Source organism: Rhinatrema bivittatum, chromosome 8, assembly GCF_901001135.1.
Source record: "Rhinatrema bivittatum chromosome 8, aRhiBiv1.1, whole genome shotgun sequence".
Lineage (NCBI taxonomy): Eukaryota > Metazoa > Chordata > Amphibia > Gymnophiona > Rhinatrematidae > Rhinatrema > Rhinatrema bivittatum.
In genome coordinates, this window is record NC_042622.1 from 245,079,759 (window position 1) to 245,098,362 (window position 18,604).

Sequence of the window (18,604 nt, forward strand, 5' to 3'; positions counted from 1 at the left end):
CTCCTTTCACTGATGTATCTGAAAAATGTTTTGTCACCTCTCTTTACCTCTTTGGCAATCCTTTCTTCCGCTTGACTTTCTGCCATCTTGATTACTTTCTTTGTCTCCCTCAGTTCTACCTGATATTCTTCCTTGTGCTCCTCCTTTTGGGATCTTTTATATTTCTTGAACGCTGTTCTTTTAGATTTTATTTTGTCAGCCAATTCCTTTTAGAACCAGATAGGTTTCATTTTTCTTTTGCTTTTCTTTAATTTTCTAACATATAGATTAGTTTCCTTGGTAATTGCTCCTTTTAGTTTGGTCCACTGTCATACATATGGGGTGTGGAAATCCGAAAGAACTGTATTCAATGGGGGGAGAAGGGCTGATGTGCAAGGGTAGGAGAGAGACCTTGGGGTGATAGTGTCTAATGATCTGAAGTCGGCGAAACAATGTGACAAGGCGATAGCTAAAGCCAGAAGCATGCTGGGCTGCATAGAGAGAGGAATATCGAGTAAGAAAAGGGAAGTGATTAACCCCTTGTACAAGTCCTTGGTGAGGCCTCACCTGGAGTACTGTGTTCAGTTCTGGAGACCGTATCTCCGAATGGACAGAGACAGAATGGAGGCGGTCCAGAGAAAGGTGACCAGAAAGGTGGAGTGTCTTCATCAAATGACTTATGAGGGGAGATTGAAGAATCTAAATATGTACACCCTGGAGGAAAGGAAAGGAGGAGCAGGGGTGATATGATACAGACTTTCAGATACTTGAAAGATTTTAATGATCCAAAGACAACGACAAACCTTTTCAGTTGCAAAAAACATCAGCAGAACCAGGGGTCACAATTTAAAACTCCAGGGAGGAAGACTCAGAACCAATATCAGGAAGTATTTCTTCACGGAGAGGGTGGTGGATGCCTGGAACGCCCTTCCGGAGATAGTGGTGAAGACCAAAACTGTAAAGGATTTCAAAGGGGCGTGGGATAAATACTGTGGATCCATAAAGTCTAGAGGAAGTGAATGAAGAGAAGAGGCATGGGGGTGGCTTGCAGGAATGATGACCACTACCTGGAGATGAATATCCTTATTCAATAAACATACACACGGTTAATGAGACTCCAACATTGCTCTATGCTTCAACGGCAAGAGGAAATGTGGAAAAAAGGATTTGCATCCACATAAAAGCAGGGGAGTAACTTGCTTGTTATGGTGGTTACTACCCCAAACCAAAAATGCCTGATACTTCACTTTCAATGCATATCCAGCATAGCTCTATGCTTCAACGGCAGGGGGAATGAAGAAAAGATGTTTTATATTCAGACATCTACCAACAAGGACTGAATTACATAGTCTGGGTAAAACAAATAAATATGGGTGTAGCTTGCTTGTTACGGCGGTTACTACCCCAAATCAAGCCTTCACTTAGAATACATATCCAGCGCAGCTTACTGCTTCAATGGCAGGGGGAATGAAGAAAAGAGGATTTATATTCAAACAACCAACAAGGACTAAATTGCACAGGCTTGGTAAACAAGCATGGGAGTAGCTTGCTTACCATAGCAGTTACTACCCAAATCCAATTAGCTGGATACTTCACTTAGATGCAACTGCAGCACTGTTATCTACGATGGCAGGGGGTGGAAGGGAAATAGAACCAAAAAAATTATTTAAAGGGACAAGAGTAACACAAAAGTATGAAAACAAAAAGTGTGAAAGCTTGCTTGGCAGACTGGATGGACTGTTTGGTCTTCTTCTGCAGACATTTCTATGTTTCTAAGCAATAGAATATTTTGGATAGGAATCCCTTCCCCCTTTAGTTTTTTTCAACATATGCATTTCAAACAGCTCAGTATATAAATATTTACTGTATATGTAAACACTTTTCTAGATGCTCGTTTCTCCTATTTATCACATGCCTGTGCTTTGATTATACTTTCAAGATAATTTAGGTTCAGTTTTATGGTGTGTGCTACAGTTCTGCTTTCCATACATAGCATGGCACTAATGGTCATGCAAACTATGTAAACTGTACACAAAGAAAAAATCTTAGTGTACAGGAAATCAATGAATTTCCTTGCTAATTACTATGCTTATCTTCAAGTGCATGCTTGATTAAATGATGAGTCAAGCTTAATGCTTAGAACTTGCTTCTCTCTCCATTTAGGATCATCAGATGAGAAAGGAAAAACAGTAAAAAGTGCTCACCATAGGTGTGACACACTTAAGGAGTTAGTAGAAAACAAAATTGCTTACCTTGTAATAGGTGTTATCCCAGGACAGCAGGATGTAGTCCTCACATATGGGTGACGTCATTGACAGAGCCCTATTGCGGGAAAACTTCGTCAAAGTTTCTAGAAACTTTCGACTGGCACTGTGAGGCCACTGAGCATGCCCAGCATGCCATGATATTCTCTGCCACAGGGGTCTCTTCAGTCTCGTACGTAGCAATAAGCTTTAGCAAAAAATAAAAATAAAACATATTGGACCCAACTCCGCGGGGTGGCGGGTGGGTTTCATGAGGACTACATCCTGCTGTCCTGGGATAACACCTATTACAAGGTAAGCAATTTTGTTTATCCCAGGACAAGCAGGATGCTAGTCCTCACATATGGGTGATTAGCAAGTTAGAGGCCGAGTCATTTTGTAGTGAAGCAACAGTAAAGTATTGTTGAAAATGAGTCAGCCGAAGATCACAGCAGGTTGGCTGTAGAAGGAGTTGAGTTTAAACTGGAAACAAGTTCTTTAAGACAGATTGTCCATAGGCTGAATCTTGTCGCCCTTCCTTGTCCAAACAGTAATGAGCTGCAAAGGTGTGAAGAGAACTCCATGTTTAACTTTACATATGTCAAGGATTGGCACTGAACGATAGTGTGCTACTGAGGCTGACATTGCTCTTACTGAATGTGCCTTTACTCGCCCTTGGAGAGGAAGGCCTGCTTTTTCATAGCAAAACTGTATGCAATCTGCTAACCAGTTGGATAGAATATGTTTATCCACTGCTTTACCCAGTTTGTTTGGATCAAAAGATACAAAGAGCTGAGTGGATTTCCTGTGGATTGCAGTGTGGTCTAAGTAAAATGCTAGCACACGCTTACAGTCCAAGGTATGTAAGGCCCGTTTCTCTTTGAGGCCTTGGAAACAACGTGGGTAAAACTATGGATTGGTTCAAGTGGAATTCCGTAACTACCTTGGGAAGGAATTTTGGATGTGTACGGAATTTTGTGTCATGTAGGAATTTTGTGTAGGGTGAGTACGTGACAAGTGCTTGTAACTCACTAACCCTTCTAGCTGATGTAATGGCTATGAGGAAGATAGTCTTCCATGTGAGAAATTTAACATCGCAGGAATTCATGGGTTCAAAAGGAGAACGCATGAGTCTTGTTAAGACCAGATTAAGGTCCCATTCTGTGACTGGTGGCTGAATTGGTTGTTTAAGTTGAGTTAAACCTCTCATAAATCTACTGACAAGAGGTTGTGTGGATATTGGTGCATCTCCCATCTTGTTATGGTAAGCTGAGATTGCACTTAAATGGACTCTTACAGATGAAGTCTGGAGACCAGAATCTGAAAGATGGTATAAGTAGTCTAGTAGAGAAGTAGTGGGGCAGGTGAAAGAATCAATATCCTGTTTGCACCACAAAGTAAACCTTTTCCATTTCGAAGAATAGTTCTTTCGTGTGGAAGGCTTATGTGAAGCTATAAGAACTTGAGATACATTGGTTGAAAGATTGAGTGGTTGTAAAATCAAGCTTTCAACATCCATGCTGTCAGGGATAGGGATTGAAGGTTGGGATGGCGCAACCGACTCTGATCCTGAGTCACGAGAGTGGGAGTACTCTCAGGCGAATTGGATCCCTGACTGAGAGGTCTAGAAGTGTGGGGAACCATACTTGTCGAGGCCAATACGGGGCTATGAGTATCATGGACCCCTTGTCCTGTTGTAGCTTCACAAGAGTTTTGGTTATGAGCGGTATCGGAGGATATGCGTATAGAAGGCCTGAGTTCCAAGGGCGAGCAAAGGCGTCCTTGGCTGGCTGGTGGTTCCGTTTGTGTAGAGAACAGAATTTGTGCACTTTGTGATTCAGATGTGACACAAAGATCTATTGTTGGTTGTCCCCAACGTTGAAATATCCTGGTCACTACTGAGGGATCCAGGGACCATTCGTGTGGTTGAAACTGATGACTGAGTCGATCCGCCACTACATTGTGAATGCCTGCCAGATAGTTGGCCCGGAGAAACATTGAATGGCTCAGGGCCCAGCTCCAAATCTGTGCAGCTTCTTGACAAAGGAGATACAAGCCCGTACCTCCCTGTTTGTTGATGTACCACATGGCAACTGTGTTGTCCGTTTGGATGAGAACAGTCTTGTGTGAAAGGCAATCTTTGAAAGCATGCAGCGCATAACATATAGCTCGGAGCTCCAGGAGATTGATTTGAAATGTTGCTTCGAGTTTTGTCCAAGTGCCTTGGGTTTGGAGAGTGTCTATGTGAGCTCCCCAACCTAAGGTGGATGCATCTGTAGTTAACGTCATTTGTGGGACTGGTTGCTGGAAGGGAAGGCCCTTGCGCAAGTTATTTATTTAGCATTTTTATATACCGACGTTCTCGATACAAATATCAAATCAGGTCGGTTTAAGTTGTCTTTGTTCGCTCACCATAGCAGAGATGATCGTGGCTGGTGGGTGACTTGAATTGGAGAATGCAGTGGTTGAATGGCTTGGATCCATTGTGATCGCAAAATCCATTGGATGACTCATGGCTAGCCTTGCCATAGGAGTTACGTGAACTGTGGAGGCCATGTGGCCTAGTAAAGTTAGAAACTGATGAGCTGTTGCTTGTTTCTTTGAGCGGAGCGAGTTTGCCAGTAGGGAAAGTGTGTCTACCCGATCCTCGGGTAGAAAAGCCCTTGAGAGGATAGTGTTCAATTCTGCTCCTATGAATTGAAGCAGGTGAGATGGAGTAAGATGGGATTTTTGACAGTTGATGAGAAATCCCATCGAATGAAGTACAGTAATTGTTTGATTGAGAGAAGCGAGAGCTCCTTGTAGAGATTGACTTCTGATGAGCCAGTCGTCTAGATATGGAAACACATGGACACTGTTTGTGCAAGTGTGCTGCTATTACTGCCAGACATTTGGTGAATACTCTGGGAGCAGAGGCAAGGCCGGATGGTAATACTCTGTATTGGAAATGTTGGTGACCCACCATGAAGCGCAGATACTTGCGATGAAGGGGAAATATTGGAATATGAGCGCAAGCGTCTTGTAGATCCAGAGAACAAAGCCAATCTCCTGTTTGAAGAAGTGGAAGCATGATGCCTAGAGAAACCATCCTGAACTTTTCTTTAGAAATTTGTTGAGATTTCTGAGGTCTAGGATGGGACGAAGGCCTCCGGTTTTCTTTGGAATGAGGAAATAACAGGAATAGAATCCTCTGCCCCTCTGAGGCCGGGGCACTGGCTCTACAGCCCTGGCTTTCAGAAGGGTGGATAATTCTACTTGTAGTTGAAGCATGTGATTTTCGCTGAGATGAAAATGACTGAGGAAAATCTGTGGGAATTGAGAGGAAATTGAGTTGGTATCCTAGAGATATTATGGACAGAACCAATTGGTCTGATGTTATTAGCGTCCAATTGTAAAATTTGGATATCCGGTCTCCCACTGGAAGGCTGAGGATTGGAGAAATAGCTGAGTTCTCTGGAAGTGGTTTCAAAAACCAGCAGCAGGTCCTGTCTGCGGAGCAGGTTGAAGCCTAGCTGCCCTCAGCTGTCTTGGTTGCGGTCTTTGAGTTCTAGAAGGCCTGGCTCGAGACGTAGGGGGGTAATACCTCCTTTGTCTGTAAAAAGGTCTTCTAGCTTCTTTTTGTTGAGGCCTACGTGCAGAGTGCGTAGAGGGATCTTGTGGAAGTGAAGAAAGCTGCCTCAGCGTTTCAGTGTGCTCCTTTAGTTGAGTCACTGCATCCTGGACCTTGGATCCAAAAAGATTATCTCCCAAGCAAAGGAGATCCACTAATTTATCTTGGACCTCAGGTCTAAAGTCTGAGGCCTTAAGCCATGCCCATCTTCTGGCGCTGATCCCTAATGCAGCTACCCTGGAAGCTGTTTCAAATCCATCATAGGCTGCCCGGACTTCATGTTTTCCGGCCTCCAGACCCTTGTGGATGATGGCCTGGGTTGCCTCTTGATACTGAGTTGGAAGAGATGGAACAAAATCTTGCATTTGTTTCCACAAATCTCTTTGATATTGGGTCATGTGGAGTTGGTATGAAGAGATTGTCCCCGGCATCATCGCCGGAATTTTTTTTCAGGGCCTGCATCACTACCTGCTTGATGAACATGGACAATTCCTGTGATACAGCTGGGATGGATGGTGGCGGTGGAGGAGTGGATGATACCTCATGCGATGGTTGTATGGGTTCCATCGATGTCGTAGGCCCTGACGGTGGCGGTGTTTCCTTGTGTTCTGCCGCTTTGCGTTCGGTTCGTTAACATAGGTGTCTGGGCAAGTCGGTGCCGATGCTTATGTTTAGGCCTTTGTTCGATTACTGACCTTATCAACGCCGTCGATGGTGTTGGTGATGCCTGATCACCCGATCCCTCCAGACGTTTTTTAGCAAAACATTTTTGGTGACTCTGGCTGGGGACGATTTCGTCGACGTCTAAGGAGAGGGAAGGAGTTGGAGGTGAAAAAGGTGCTCCATTTTCTCATCTAAGTTTCCTGCCCTTTGGAGTCATTTCTGCAGACTGTTGGCAGGATGAGACATGTTTTTCGCCTAAGCAGAGAACACACTCAAGGTGTGGGTCTGTGACATAGTCCGATTTCAAATCGGATATTTTTTTAAAGCCTGAAGCCATGTTTTTACCGACAGCCGATGAAAACAGGGAAAAATTTTCTGAGAAAAAATGTTCTTACTTACAGTAAAAACGATACCGATTTCTCACCGTCCAGTGGAAAAAGAGAGAGATCCCTTATGGGAGAGATAATTTGAAAATAATGACTTTTTCAGTCACTGATGTGTGAGTAAAAACTCACAGGGCTCCTATCTCCGCGATGCTTACAGCAGCACGGAAAAACAAAGACTGAAGAGAGACCCCTGTGGCAGAGAATATCATGGCATGCTGGGCATGCTCAGTGGCCTCACAGTGCCAGTCAAAAGTTTCTAGAAACTTTGACAGAAAGTTTTCCCGCAACAGGGCTCTGTCAATGATGTCACCCATATGTGAGGACTAGCATCCTGCTTGCCCTGGGATAATAGATTTCTTCTAGCAAATTAAACCCAGTGGTCTTAGGAATATATATCAGTCATGAATTTCATTGCCACATCATGATCAAAGTATGGCATTTTGTGCAGAACTTGCTAGCTCTGAGGATTTTAACTTAAAAGGGTCACAAACTACAAAGAATTAAACCAAATACTTGCAAGCTAGCAAACATAATCTATGCTGTACAAGTTCTTGAATAGGACTAGTTTCTATAAAGTACTGGAATCCGGTGACACCCTACCAGTAACTGTGAGCTGCTGTGTTAATCCAATCTCCGAAGTCAACCTGCAAGAAAGCTGGAAAGCTACAAAAGCTGAACACGTCAGTAGAGACATCCCTGTACACACAATAGGGATGTTTTCTACTGGTCACAATATCAGAACATTTAATTTCTGCACTCCTCTATGTGCTTTAAAACTTAGGGGAAATTCTGTTTCGGTATCATAATACCCAGCATAAAGTAGGCAATTTTTACATGTTTCAGCATATCTGTATTTTATGACAATGAAAGTCATACAAATAGCTGCTCTCTCAAGATTTATTTACAAACTAACTACTCGTTAATCTCAAATACCACCACAAAGAAATGATCTTTTATTGATTTCAACACAAGGATAACTTGCTCCTTACCTGTGTATCTGCCGCCAGGTTTAATGACAATGGCACCACGGCTGCGTGTCTCCTCCTCAGCCTGCGCCATGCTCTCTCTTGCTTTCTGATAGGAGTCATCAGTAGCACAGACTGTGATTTTATCCTGTATGCTACCAAGACAGTCCAACTGGATGTTTCCATTGCTGGGGGGGAAAAAAACAAAAAACCCCACATAGTCCATGGCTGAAACCATGCAAGCCCGTTAAATTGGAAAGAGATATTTAACAAAAATTGCACTAGCAGTCATAAAGCTATAGGCCTTGGGAGATGTCTGTGCCCCACTCCCCCCCCCCCCATAACTGACAACTAGAAAATTTGAGCGTAAAAAATACGGCAAAATAGCCTATAAATGATTTTAAAACACAGCATTAGAACTTTGAGAAGTACCATTTAATGATCTGGGATTTTGAGGACAATTTTCAAAGCTTTTTCAGGGAGCAATAATAGTTGTTTACCCACAGGCAGGGGGATACCTGATAGTTATTTGACAATCAATACAGAAACTGCACACCTGCCTGCCTGAAAAAAAAAGTAATCTATGCTGAATTGCATGTGCCTTTGACTAGCCAAATTATTGGTACCCTGGATCTCTGTACAGTTTAGTAAAATATCTCACATCAAGTATAGAATCGTGGAGTCTATTTTTAGTTTCTACTCACTGCTAATGTTCCCGCTCATTGAAAATCTGCCTTTTAGTTTCTCAATGATTTATACATTTTCAGAGCAAGATGATTAACTTCATAAGATGTCTGATGTGCAGGACTGTTTCTTTTGAAAAACAAGTGTTTAAAAGTAAAATATTCACTATTTCTGCGTAAAACAGGAAACCCCAGTAAACGGACGTGTGTATTTTTTCTACGCTAGGGATAAAAGTGGTGGTTACCAAAAGCTACTACAGACTGATGCCAGGATCTACAAATTTCAAAATCACTCTGCAATTGAAATCAATAAGACAGTGACTTCAAAATGTTCAATTGGGCATGAATTTTGTCTCTCCTAAAATACTGGAAAAATGTTGCAGCTTTCTGGCTAGATGTTACAACATATGAATGTGACAACATATGGATTAAAGTCCAGAGGAACCTCTACTACTGCTGCTCACATTACTTTCAAAAGTCACAGTTATATTTTTATAACATTTTAACAAGTCTCAAAGGTGGGAGATGTGGTTTGATAGTTAACACAGTGGTGTGTAAATTGAGGGTGCATTCCCCAGAAAGGAATGAATGAGCCTATGAGGGAGGGGGCAGGGGCAGTAGCAGTGTCCATGCAGGCAGGCAGGAAGCTCAAGAGGCTCCGAAGAACAGTGATGTCCATGCTCGCCTGAAGAGGGAAGGAGGAAGACAAAGAGAAACTTGTGAGGACAAGAGTCAAAAGGGGCTCAGGAGCAACCACCTGGGGCACAATGGTAGAGGAAGATCATGAAGAGCTATGTCTTCAGAAGGGGACCACATCAGAAGGCTATTATTCTTTCTTGACTATCTATGGCACAGTTTAGCCTGGTGATGCTTCTTGGTGGGAGACAGAGTCTGATGGGTATAGTGCGAAGAGACAGACATGAATGGAGATGGGTGGGAGAAGAGAGAAAAAAAGTAATGGGAGTGGGTAAGGATGAAGAGGGGGTGAAGAGAGGAGAGAGAACGGTGGAGAAAGATTAAATTTGAAAAAGAAAAGTTGAGCTAATGTGAATATGGTATTTGGCAGGAACAGTTTTTTTGTTTGGTTTTTTTTTTTTTAACTGAACAGATTAAAAATGGTATTAGGCACATTCAACTTGGGTTTCACTGTCAAACAAAACATAACTTGCATTAAACTGGGAGTGAAGGGGAACCTTACCCAATTTCATGGATAGAAATGGGCTTGCGATCTGAACATTTTGCTCACTTCTGTTTTAACACAAGTGAACATCTGAGATGGAAAATCAACCCCTGTTTCCCCACCATTCTCTACACAACCCTGGCCAAGTAATTTGTTTACATGTGCTACAGTTTAAGTTCTATAAACTATTACTGTGTGATCTTGAACAAGTCACATTATGCATTGTCTGGGTGCCAGAAATGCACTGCCCTGCCAACCATACCAGGCGTGGCTACATACATGCATCTAAAATATTCAGTTGGAAAGTGAATTAGGATCTTGCATAGTACCTCTTATCCCAGCATCTCCACATTGCTATATTTGAACTAAAGTACTTAAAATATAAGAGGATACAAAATTAATATCCGATTGTAGGAATATGTATTAACTTTATAAAAATGTTGGGCAAAGATAGTTAGTATTTGAGATATGAAAGATACACCTTTACAGTATTAACTCAGCACAGTTATAGCTTCCTTGTACAGCTTTCAGTTCTGACACACAATAAGCCCTTGCAAGTCTTGCTCTCTTCAGCTGAGATGGATTGCCAAAATAAGAATGCGGAAGTCATTTTGTAATGAAAGGACAGTGGGAAAATAAATTACTCCTTTGCCATGTTTGATAAGGATATGACTTTTTTCTTCACTGTAAAAACAGGAGAATTGTTGCTTCATTAGGACTGGCAACTACTGCCTAGAAAAAAGGATGTTCCACTCACCTGGAGATATACTGTTGGATGCAGTCAAAACTCCCCTGGGGACTGTCCCTGCCAACATTCGAAAGATAAAACGTGAATGTTCGCACTTCTGCTGAGCATTCCGGCTGGGGGATCGTGATTTGCTGAAGGAAGGAAACACATGCCAGTCATTCAGCAAGCTCAAACCAATTTTGTGTCTTAGAAAGATGAAAAGTCCTGTGCTCCTGGGTGGCACAACTTACACTAGCATTAACTTGCACTAGCAGAGAAAGCAAGTTTTTGTTTTTTTAAACCATAGATAGCAGGATGAATTAGCAATTACATGTGGGTGACATCCGGTGACAGCAAATGGTCCTCGCTCTTAGCTGGTAGAGCTTTTGCTCTGAGCACATGCAGGAATTTCCACTTGGGCATTGCTTCGTGAGCCTCCGTCAGTTGATTTTAGAGCTAAGCAGGGTATAATCTGTAGATAAAAAGGAACTGTGGAGGGGGTGAGCTTGGTGGGGCTAGGGCTAGGTTTGACCTGTGCAAAGGGGTAGGACCAGGGCCAGGCATGAATTCTCTTTCACATGCACACATCTAACTCAAAGCCATGTGGCTTATCTCAGGGTAAGCAGGTCTACTGCAAGAATTGGGAGGGGGGGGGGGGGGGGCAGCAATAAGTGATCCTTGCAACTACTGGATCTGTTCTGTTTCCTCAGGTGAGCCAGAACCGATATAAATTGCCAGCTCTGCGCAGTTTTCTCAGATCCCAGAAAAAGGATGGCAGAATGCTGTTCTAGGTTGTTCTGACAGAAATTAAACCTTCGGTAATGGACACAAAAGGGGTTGAATTAGTATAAGTTTGAAAATGCCAATCATTAACTTCAGGGTTTAAGCCTTGACAATTGGAGCTCCTGCTCACAAGTTTCAAACTTGTGTTAATTTAATCCCTTTTAGTGTTTCTTTGCTCTGCAATGTCTGCTTCAATATCACCACTTCCCCTTCTGTTCCCTGCAAATACAGGAGAGGTAAAGGGGGGAGGGGGGGGGGGAGAGACTGGATTAGAGAGCAGAGTGGCTGTTCTCTGTGACCTTCAGCCTCAGCTCCTCTTCTATGCAGGCTGCCTAGAGAGAAAGGGCTGAAGCAGGATACCCCTACTGCTCTGCCTCAAGTCTGAAAGAAGTGCCAAATTCGTTCCATCTTGTTCCCCCACAAATTAAGCCCTGGAACTAAAGTCTAGCCAGGTAGTTGACTCTCCAGGGAGGCAGGTGGGTTTTTAGTATGGCTAGATGCATCCTGCTATCTACAAAAATTTGCTTTTTCTGTCTATAAACAGGGCTGAATTAGCCATTACATGTAGGGAGTCCCAAGCTGAGGGTTGAAGCAGAGTGTTTACTAAATAAGCAACCAGGACCCCATCATGGAGAGTAGACTACTGGGTGAACAGGCTGCACAAAACTGCTTTTCTGAATTTACTGTCATTCTTTGAGAGACTGTCCAGACAGTAATGGAATGCAAAGGTGAGGACCATGTTGCAGCTTTGAAGATATCTTCACTGTGGTACAGCTCATAGATGAGCTACTAATGCAGCCATGACTAACTTGATGAATCTTTATGATGTCAGATTGCCTACTAGCTGATAGCACTGAGCAATGCAATTTGCTAACCAATTGGACAATGAGCATTCTGGCCACAGCTATGCCTGGTCTGTTAGGATCGTAAGAGAAATATTTGTAAAGCCTGTTGAAGCTCTCTTTTCCTATAGTAAGTTAAGGTCTGTTTACAGTCTAAGGTATGAAGGACCTTCTCGCCTTCATGTGCACAAGGTATTGGAAAGAATGTAGGTAGCATGATGGCTTGAATAATATGGAAAGCTGACCTTTGGAAGCAACTTCGGGTGGGTGTGGTGCATCACTATTGTGGAAGAACTGCATATAAGGAGGATAATGAACTAAAGCATAAAGTTTGCAGATTTCTGGCTGAGGTTACAGCTACAAGGAATATTACTTTCCATGCTAGAAACTTGAGTGAGGTCGTCTCCAATGGTTCAAAGGACAGCATAATCATCTGTGCCAGGATCACATTCAGATTACTTGAAATGGAAGGTTTTACAACTGGTAGTTTAGTATGCCAAAGTCTTTCATGAATTTGGATACTAAAGGATGAATGGGGATCGGCTTACCTTCTGTTTGAAAACGGTAAGCTGCTATGGCACTGAGATGTACTCTTACTGTTGAGGTGGCAAGGTCTGAATCAGAAAGCAAAGGCAAATTCAGGAACTCTTAAATCACATGCAAACGCATTCAAGTTGTTCTGTTGACACCATGTGGAGAACCTTTTCCATTTGAAACATAAGCTCTTCTAATTGAAGGTTTTCTGGTATACACTAATACATTCTCAACTGGTTTTGGTAAGGACAAGTCTTATTGTGCATTTCAACATCCAAGCCATCAAGACGAGGGAGGGGAGGTTCAAATGAAACAGACATTTTGAGTTAACAAGCATGGACCTGATGCCTGGAGAGCTGTACCAGATATGTGAACCAGACTTCTCTGGGCCAATCTGGAGCTATGATGATCAGACAGACCCAAGTCTTTTAGCTCTTTTTGCACCATTCTGGCTATCAATGAAAATCGATGAAAGCATGCATGAGATCTGCATTCCAGTCTAGCAGAAAAGTGTCCTGAGCTGATCTGAGCTTGCTGGGAAGAATGGAGCAAAAACTTCTATTTTTCTGTTTCGCTCTGATGCAAATAGGTCAATTGCTGGAAGTCTCCATAGAGTTAAAGTCTGTTGGCTATTGATTATTGAAGAGACTACTCATGTGGTCAAAACTCTGCTAGGGCCATCTGCCAACATATTGGAGATCCCTGAAACACAAGTCACTTGCAAGACAATGTTTGCATGCCCATTCCCATATCTATCACTGCTTGGCAGAGAATCCATGAACCTGCGCCCCCTTACTTGCTCATGTAGAACATGGTGATTTGATTATTTGAGAATACTCTTTGCTTGGAAGAAATGAGTAAAAGTAGTTAGAACGTACCTGATCATTCTCCATTACAAGAGACTGATCTGAAATTGTCTCAGAGCATTCATGTCCTCTGAGTTCGAAAGAAAAGGATACCTTCACATGGGGATAGGGGGGGGGGCAGGGGCAGGGCCAGCCCCCCCCCATCCCCATGTGAAGGTATCCTTTTCTCAACATTACTTGGTGAGGAGGTAGACCTAGTGGTGCTCCTTTCTGAAGGATGAAGGGATCTAGCCACCAATGTAAATTCCGTTTCTTCTTTGGTGATATTTCTACTTTGCTATCAAGGGCAGAGTTAGCTGGTCCTACTGGAAACAAAGTCCCCACTGCAGGAGACATATGCAAAGGCGAATTAGTGTTTGTGACTTGCCACCGTCGTGTGACCTAGTACAATCAGTACATCTCTGGCTGGGGACTGGTTTGTGCTCAAGAGCTTGCAAACTCGTGACAGTGTTTGCCCAATCTGATGGGACAAACGTTCTCTCCTGCATAGAATCTATCTATGCTCCAATGAATTTGATCTTTTGAGAAGGTATTAAGAGTTGATTTCTCAAAACTTACCAGGAACCCTGGTGACTATAAGAGTTGTATTTTCTAGAAAGAGGCAAGTACTCCTCCTTGGAAATTCACTTTCACAAGCTATTTGTTCAAGGGAAGACAAATTTCCCAATGCTGTAGATAGGCTGCCACTACAGCTAGTTAGTTTGTGCTGCTGACAGGCCAAAGGAGAGCACATTGTATTGACAATGGGAGGACTCCACTGTAAAATGCAAGTAATATCAATGTGAGTGACTGTTGGGAATATGAACATCCTCTAGATTGAGAAAACATCCACTCTCCCCTCTGGATGAAGGGGAGGATTGTGTGGAGAGAGTTCATTTTCAAGTTTCTCCTGGATTGTGAGTTTGTTCAGGAATCAAGTTTAGAGTGGGTCTCAGTCTGCCAGATTTCGTTGTGGATAACGAAGTAACAGGAGTAGAACCCTTGACCATGTTGAAGTAGAGGGAGCAGTTCTATCGTCTGTTTTAGAAGCGATTCCACCTCCAGGCGGAATTGTATCAAATGAGGCAAACATGGATTGAAGGCTAAGTGATATGGAAGAGAGGTATAAATGCAATCTGTATCCAGTCTCCGCTGCTATGAGAATCCAAGTAGTATATAGTGATCTTGTGCCACTCTTCCAGGTAATGCTGAATCCTGTCTCCTACTAGACGACTGTTGGGTTTGGAAGGAGGTCAAAATCTTGGTCTGGGTTTAGGCTGAACCTATTGCATTGCTTTGGGTTGACAGCACTCATGTTGTACACGAGGCAGAAATTCTTGCCATTGCGGAAGTAGATACAGCATCCAGTATTGTTGGAATTGCCAGAATGGAGTCTCTGAAAATATGGTCTTTTAAAAAAATAGTAGGTACCCCTTGGAGAAGATGATTATTCTGGTCCCATGGAGAGGGACTGTACAGCTATGTTATAGATATCATCGTGAAGGCTACTGGTTTTCAACTACAGTGTTTCCCCGATAGTAAGACACCCCTGATAGTAAGACGTAGTGGGAATTTTAGGGGGGGTCGGCTAATGTAAGACATCCCCCGAAAGTAAGACGTAGTGTTCAAAAAAAATTTATTTTTAAATACCTGTCGGAGGGCCGCGTGGGTCCAGGCGGCCGGCGGCGGGAGCCGGGTGGTCGCGTGTTAAATCTAGGCCGCGGGCGGGTGGACGCGCGTTAGTTCGAGACTGCGCTCAAGGCAGTCACATGCTGTGACAGCAAGTGACTGCCTTGAGCGCCGAAAGCAGCCCCCACCGGCAGCCCCCAGCGCCGAATCGCAGGGGTCGCACAGGCGCTGTGGGCCTGTGCGCGCATTCATTCACTGCCGGTGGGGGCTGCCGAGGCAGCCCCCACCGGCAGTGAATGAATGCGCGCCTGTGCGACCCGGCCTAGATGTAACACGCGACCACCCGCCGCCCGCCGGCCGTCTCGAACTAACGCGCGTCCACCCGCCCCCCCCCCCCCCGGGAACAAGCGCCCACCCGCCCGCGGCCTAGATTTAACACGCGACCACCCGGCTCCCGCCACCGGCCGCCTGGACCCACGCGGCCCTCCGACAGGTATTTAAAAATTTTTATTTTTTTTGGAACACTACGTCTTACTTTCGGGGGATGTCTTACAGGTTTTTTCCAATATAAGACATACCCTGAAAGTAAGACATAGTGGGACTTTTTGGGGTAAAAAGAAAGTAAGACGCTGTCTTACTTTCGGGGAAACACGGTAAGCCATGCGGCAAGCTCAGATAGAGGCTGATGAAGAATGTGCCATAGTATCAAATGCCTTATAAATGGATCACATAAGATGGCATATACACTCCTCAGCATCTAAGAGTGGTTGAAAGTATGTGATTCCACCTTCACTGACCAAAACAAATCTGTGCATTGAGCATAGAGCTTTGAAACATTTTTTGCGCCAAAATTGTTTAACTGCCTATATCTTTCCCTGGTGGAGTATTTAAGTATATTCTTGTTTTCTTCACCCTTTTAAAGAGCAAAGTCTATGACTGCAGATTGATGGAGTAACTGCACTATGCCAAACTGGAGATTTATTTGTATTTGAGGTCAAGTTTCCTTGCTATTGGGGCACAGAAAATAGGATTTCCCCACATTCATCTGTAATTCTTGCAGGATATGAATGACTGGAATAGCTGCTGGCTCCACTGGTGGTTCAAGAATCCGGGGGGAGGCCAATGACATTTGCACAATCTTTGTCCACACGCACATTAATGCCAAGGGTTTCTCCCAATCGGTCCAGAAATTTGGAATAGGAAAGATCTTCAGTCAATCCCTCTTCAGAGCCAAGAGATGAAGGAACACTGATCCAAAACTCCAATGATAAAGTTGGTGATCGAGAAAGGGGGTACTCTGTCGCCTCTCGACATCCTCTGAATGGCTAAAGCCCATTACATGTGAATGCTGTGGGATAGAGCAGGGGTTCTGATGGGAGAACCCATATGAACTGGGGATATTTGAACAACTCTATATTACTAAGGACCAAGAATAACAGATAAGTATGAGGAAAAAAACAAGTGTGAAAGCTTGCTGGGCAGACTGGATGGGCCGTTTGGTCTTCTTCTGCCATCATTTCTATGTTTCTAACTCCTTGTAGAAGTAAAGTTGATATCTTACAAAGGAGAGGTTGGACATCTTCCTTATCCTTAGCCACCAATACAGTAAATAAATTTTTCACCAGTTCCACTACTTGGTTGAAGGGCTGATGTGCCCTTTGATCTGGTGTGGATGGTGGGACATCCTTGAGATACTAGAAAGGAATCTTGTACATCCCTCCAGCCTCTGTAAAATGTGGTTGGAGGTTAATTAGAAATGAGAGATACCAGAGAGCAAATGGTGTTTCTAAATGTAGTCCTTTACCCAGTAATTTTGCTGGTGAGTGCGCTGTGGTAATAGATGATGGCAAGAGGAGCAAATCCCCCTCTGCTCCCAATAACAGTCACCATTTACAACTACACGGATGGTCATTAGACAGTCGAGTATCCCACAAACTGCCCCCTCTATGGGGCACTCAGATTGTAGATCTGTTTGCAATATCATTAAATAGTTATATTATGCTCCAGGTGACCAGCAGAGAGAACAGTCTGGTAGCAGACACTTTCTCAATTCTGTGAAATTGAGGACTGCTTTATGTATGTCCCCCAAATCTACTTGCAACAAAGATACTTCAAAAGTTAAAAAGAGAGGGGTGGTGTCAAATGACTAATATCCCCATTTTGGTTTCTCCATTTGTACTTAATGGCTACACCACCTAGCTATTCAACATCTGGTAAAATTACACATTCCCATCTCTGATGATATAGAATGATTGAAATTTTCTACAACCCAACCTTCATGTGTTGGCTCTGACTGCATAGAAATTGAAAGCAAACAAGTATCTTTTCTACAATTGCCTTGCAAAGTTGACAAAGTTCTCCTAGCATCCAGAAAGTGCTCAATGAAAAGATACTTATAACATGAAATGGAACAGGTACTCTATTGTACAAGACCCAATTGCCTGTCCTGCTTCCATGTTACTTCAATATACATTAAACTTTTCTCAGGACTGAAAACTAACTCCCCTTAGAATTGAAGATCAATGTGAAATAATGACAGAGTCACCATTCAGGAAAATGATCTAGGGGTCATCATTGATAATACGTTGAAATCTTCTGCTCAGTGTGCAGCAGCAGCCAAGGGAAGTCTTGCCCAACAAATCTGCTTCTTTTTTTTTTTGAAGGGGTTAATAAACATGTGGATAAAGGTTAACCGGTAGATGTAGTGTATTTGGATTTTCAGAAGGCATTTGACAAAGTCCCTCATGAGAGGCTTCTAAGAAAACTAAAAAGTCATGGGATAGGAGGCGATGTCCTTTCGTTGATTACAAACTGGTTAAAAGACAGGAAACAGAGAGTAGGATTAAAAGGTCAATTTTCTCAGTGGAAAAGGGTAAAACAGTGGAGTGCCTCAGGGATCTGTACTTGGACCGGTACTTTTCTATATATATATATATATATATATATATATATATATATATATATATATGAATGATCTGGAAAGGAATACGATGAGTGAGGTTATCAAATTTGCGAATGATGCAAAATTATTCAGAGTAGTTAAATCACAAGTGGATTGTGATACATTACAGGAGGACCTTGCAAGACTGGAAGATTGGGCATCCAAATGGCAGATGAAATTTAATATGGACAAGTGCAAGGTGTTGCATATAGGGAAAAATAACCCTTACTGTAGTTACACGATGTTAGGTTCCATATTAGGAGCTACCACCCAGGAAAAAGATCTAGGCATCATAGTGGATAATACTTTAAAATCGTCGGCTCAGTGTGCTGCAGTCAAAAAAGCAAACAGAATGTTAGGAATTATTAGGAAGGGAATGGTTAATAGAACGGAAAATGTCATAATGCCTCTATATTGCTCCATCGTGAGACTGCACCTTGAATACTGTGAACAATTCTGGTCGCCGCATCTCAAAAAAGATATAGTTGCGATGGAGAAGGTTCAGGAAGGGCAACCAAAATGGGATGGAACAGCTCCCCTATGAGGAAAGGCTGAAGAGGTTAGGGCTGTACAGCTTGGAGAAGAGACGGCTGA

The 18,604-nt window shown here is 43.1% G+C and overlaps 1 protein-coding gene across 5 annotated transcripts in view; it reads right to left on the reverse strand.

The window, feature by feature from the left end:
• ELL (elongation factor for RNA polymerase II) overlaps positions 1 to 18,604 on the reverse strand; it is a 528,830-nt gene that overhangs the window by 289,799 nt on the left and 220,427 nt on the right. For all 5 annotated transcript variants that reach the window (XR_003858420.1, XR_003858421.1, XR_003858419.1 and 2 more), the window contains exons 3-4: positions 10,467 to 10,588; positions 7,871 to 8,034 (exon numbers count right to left, since the gene is read on the reverse strand). Coding sequence is in view for 1 of the 5 variants with exons in the window: in XM_029614402.1 (XP_029470262.1) it covers positions 7,871 to 8,034; positions 10,467 to 10,588 (286 nt within the window). In the remaining 4 variants the exon portion in view is untranslated. The remainder of the gene's footprint in view (positions 1 to 7,870; positions 8,035 to 10,466; positions 10,589 to 18,604) is intronic.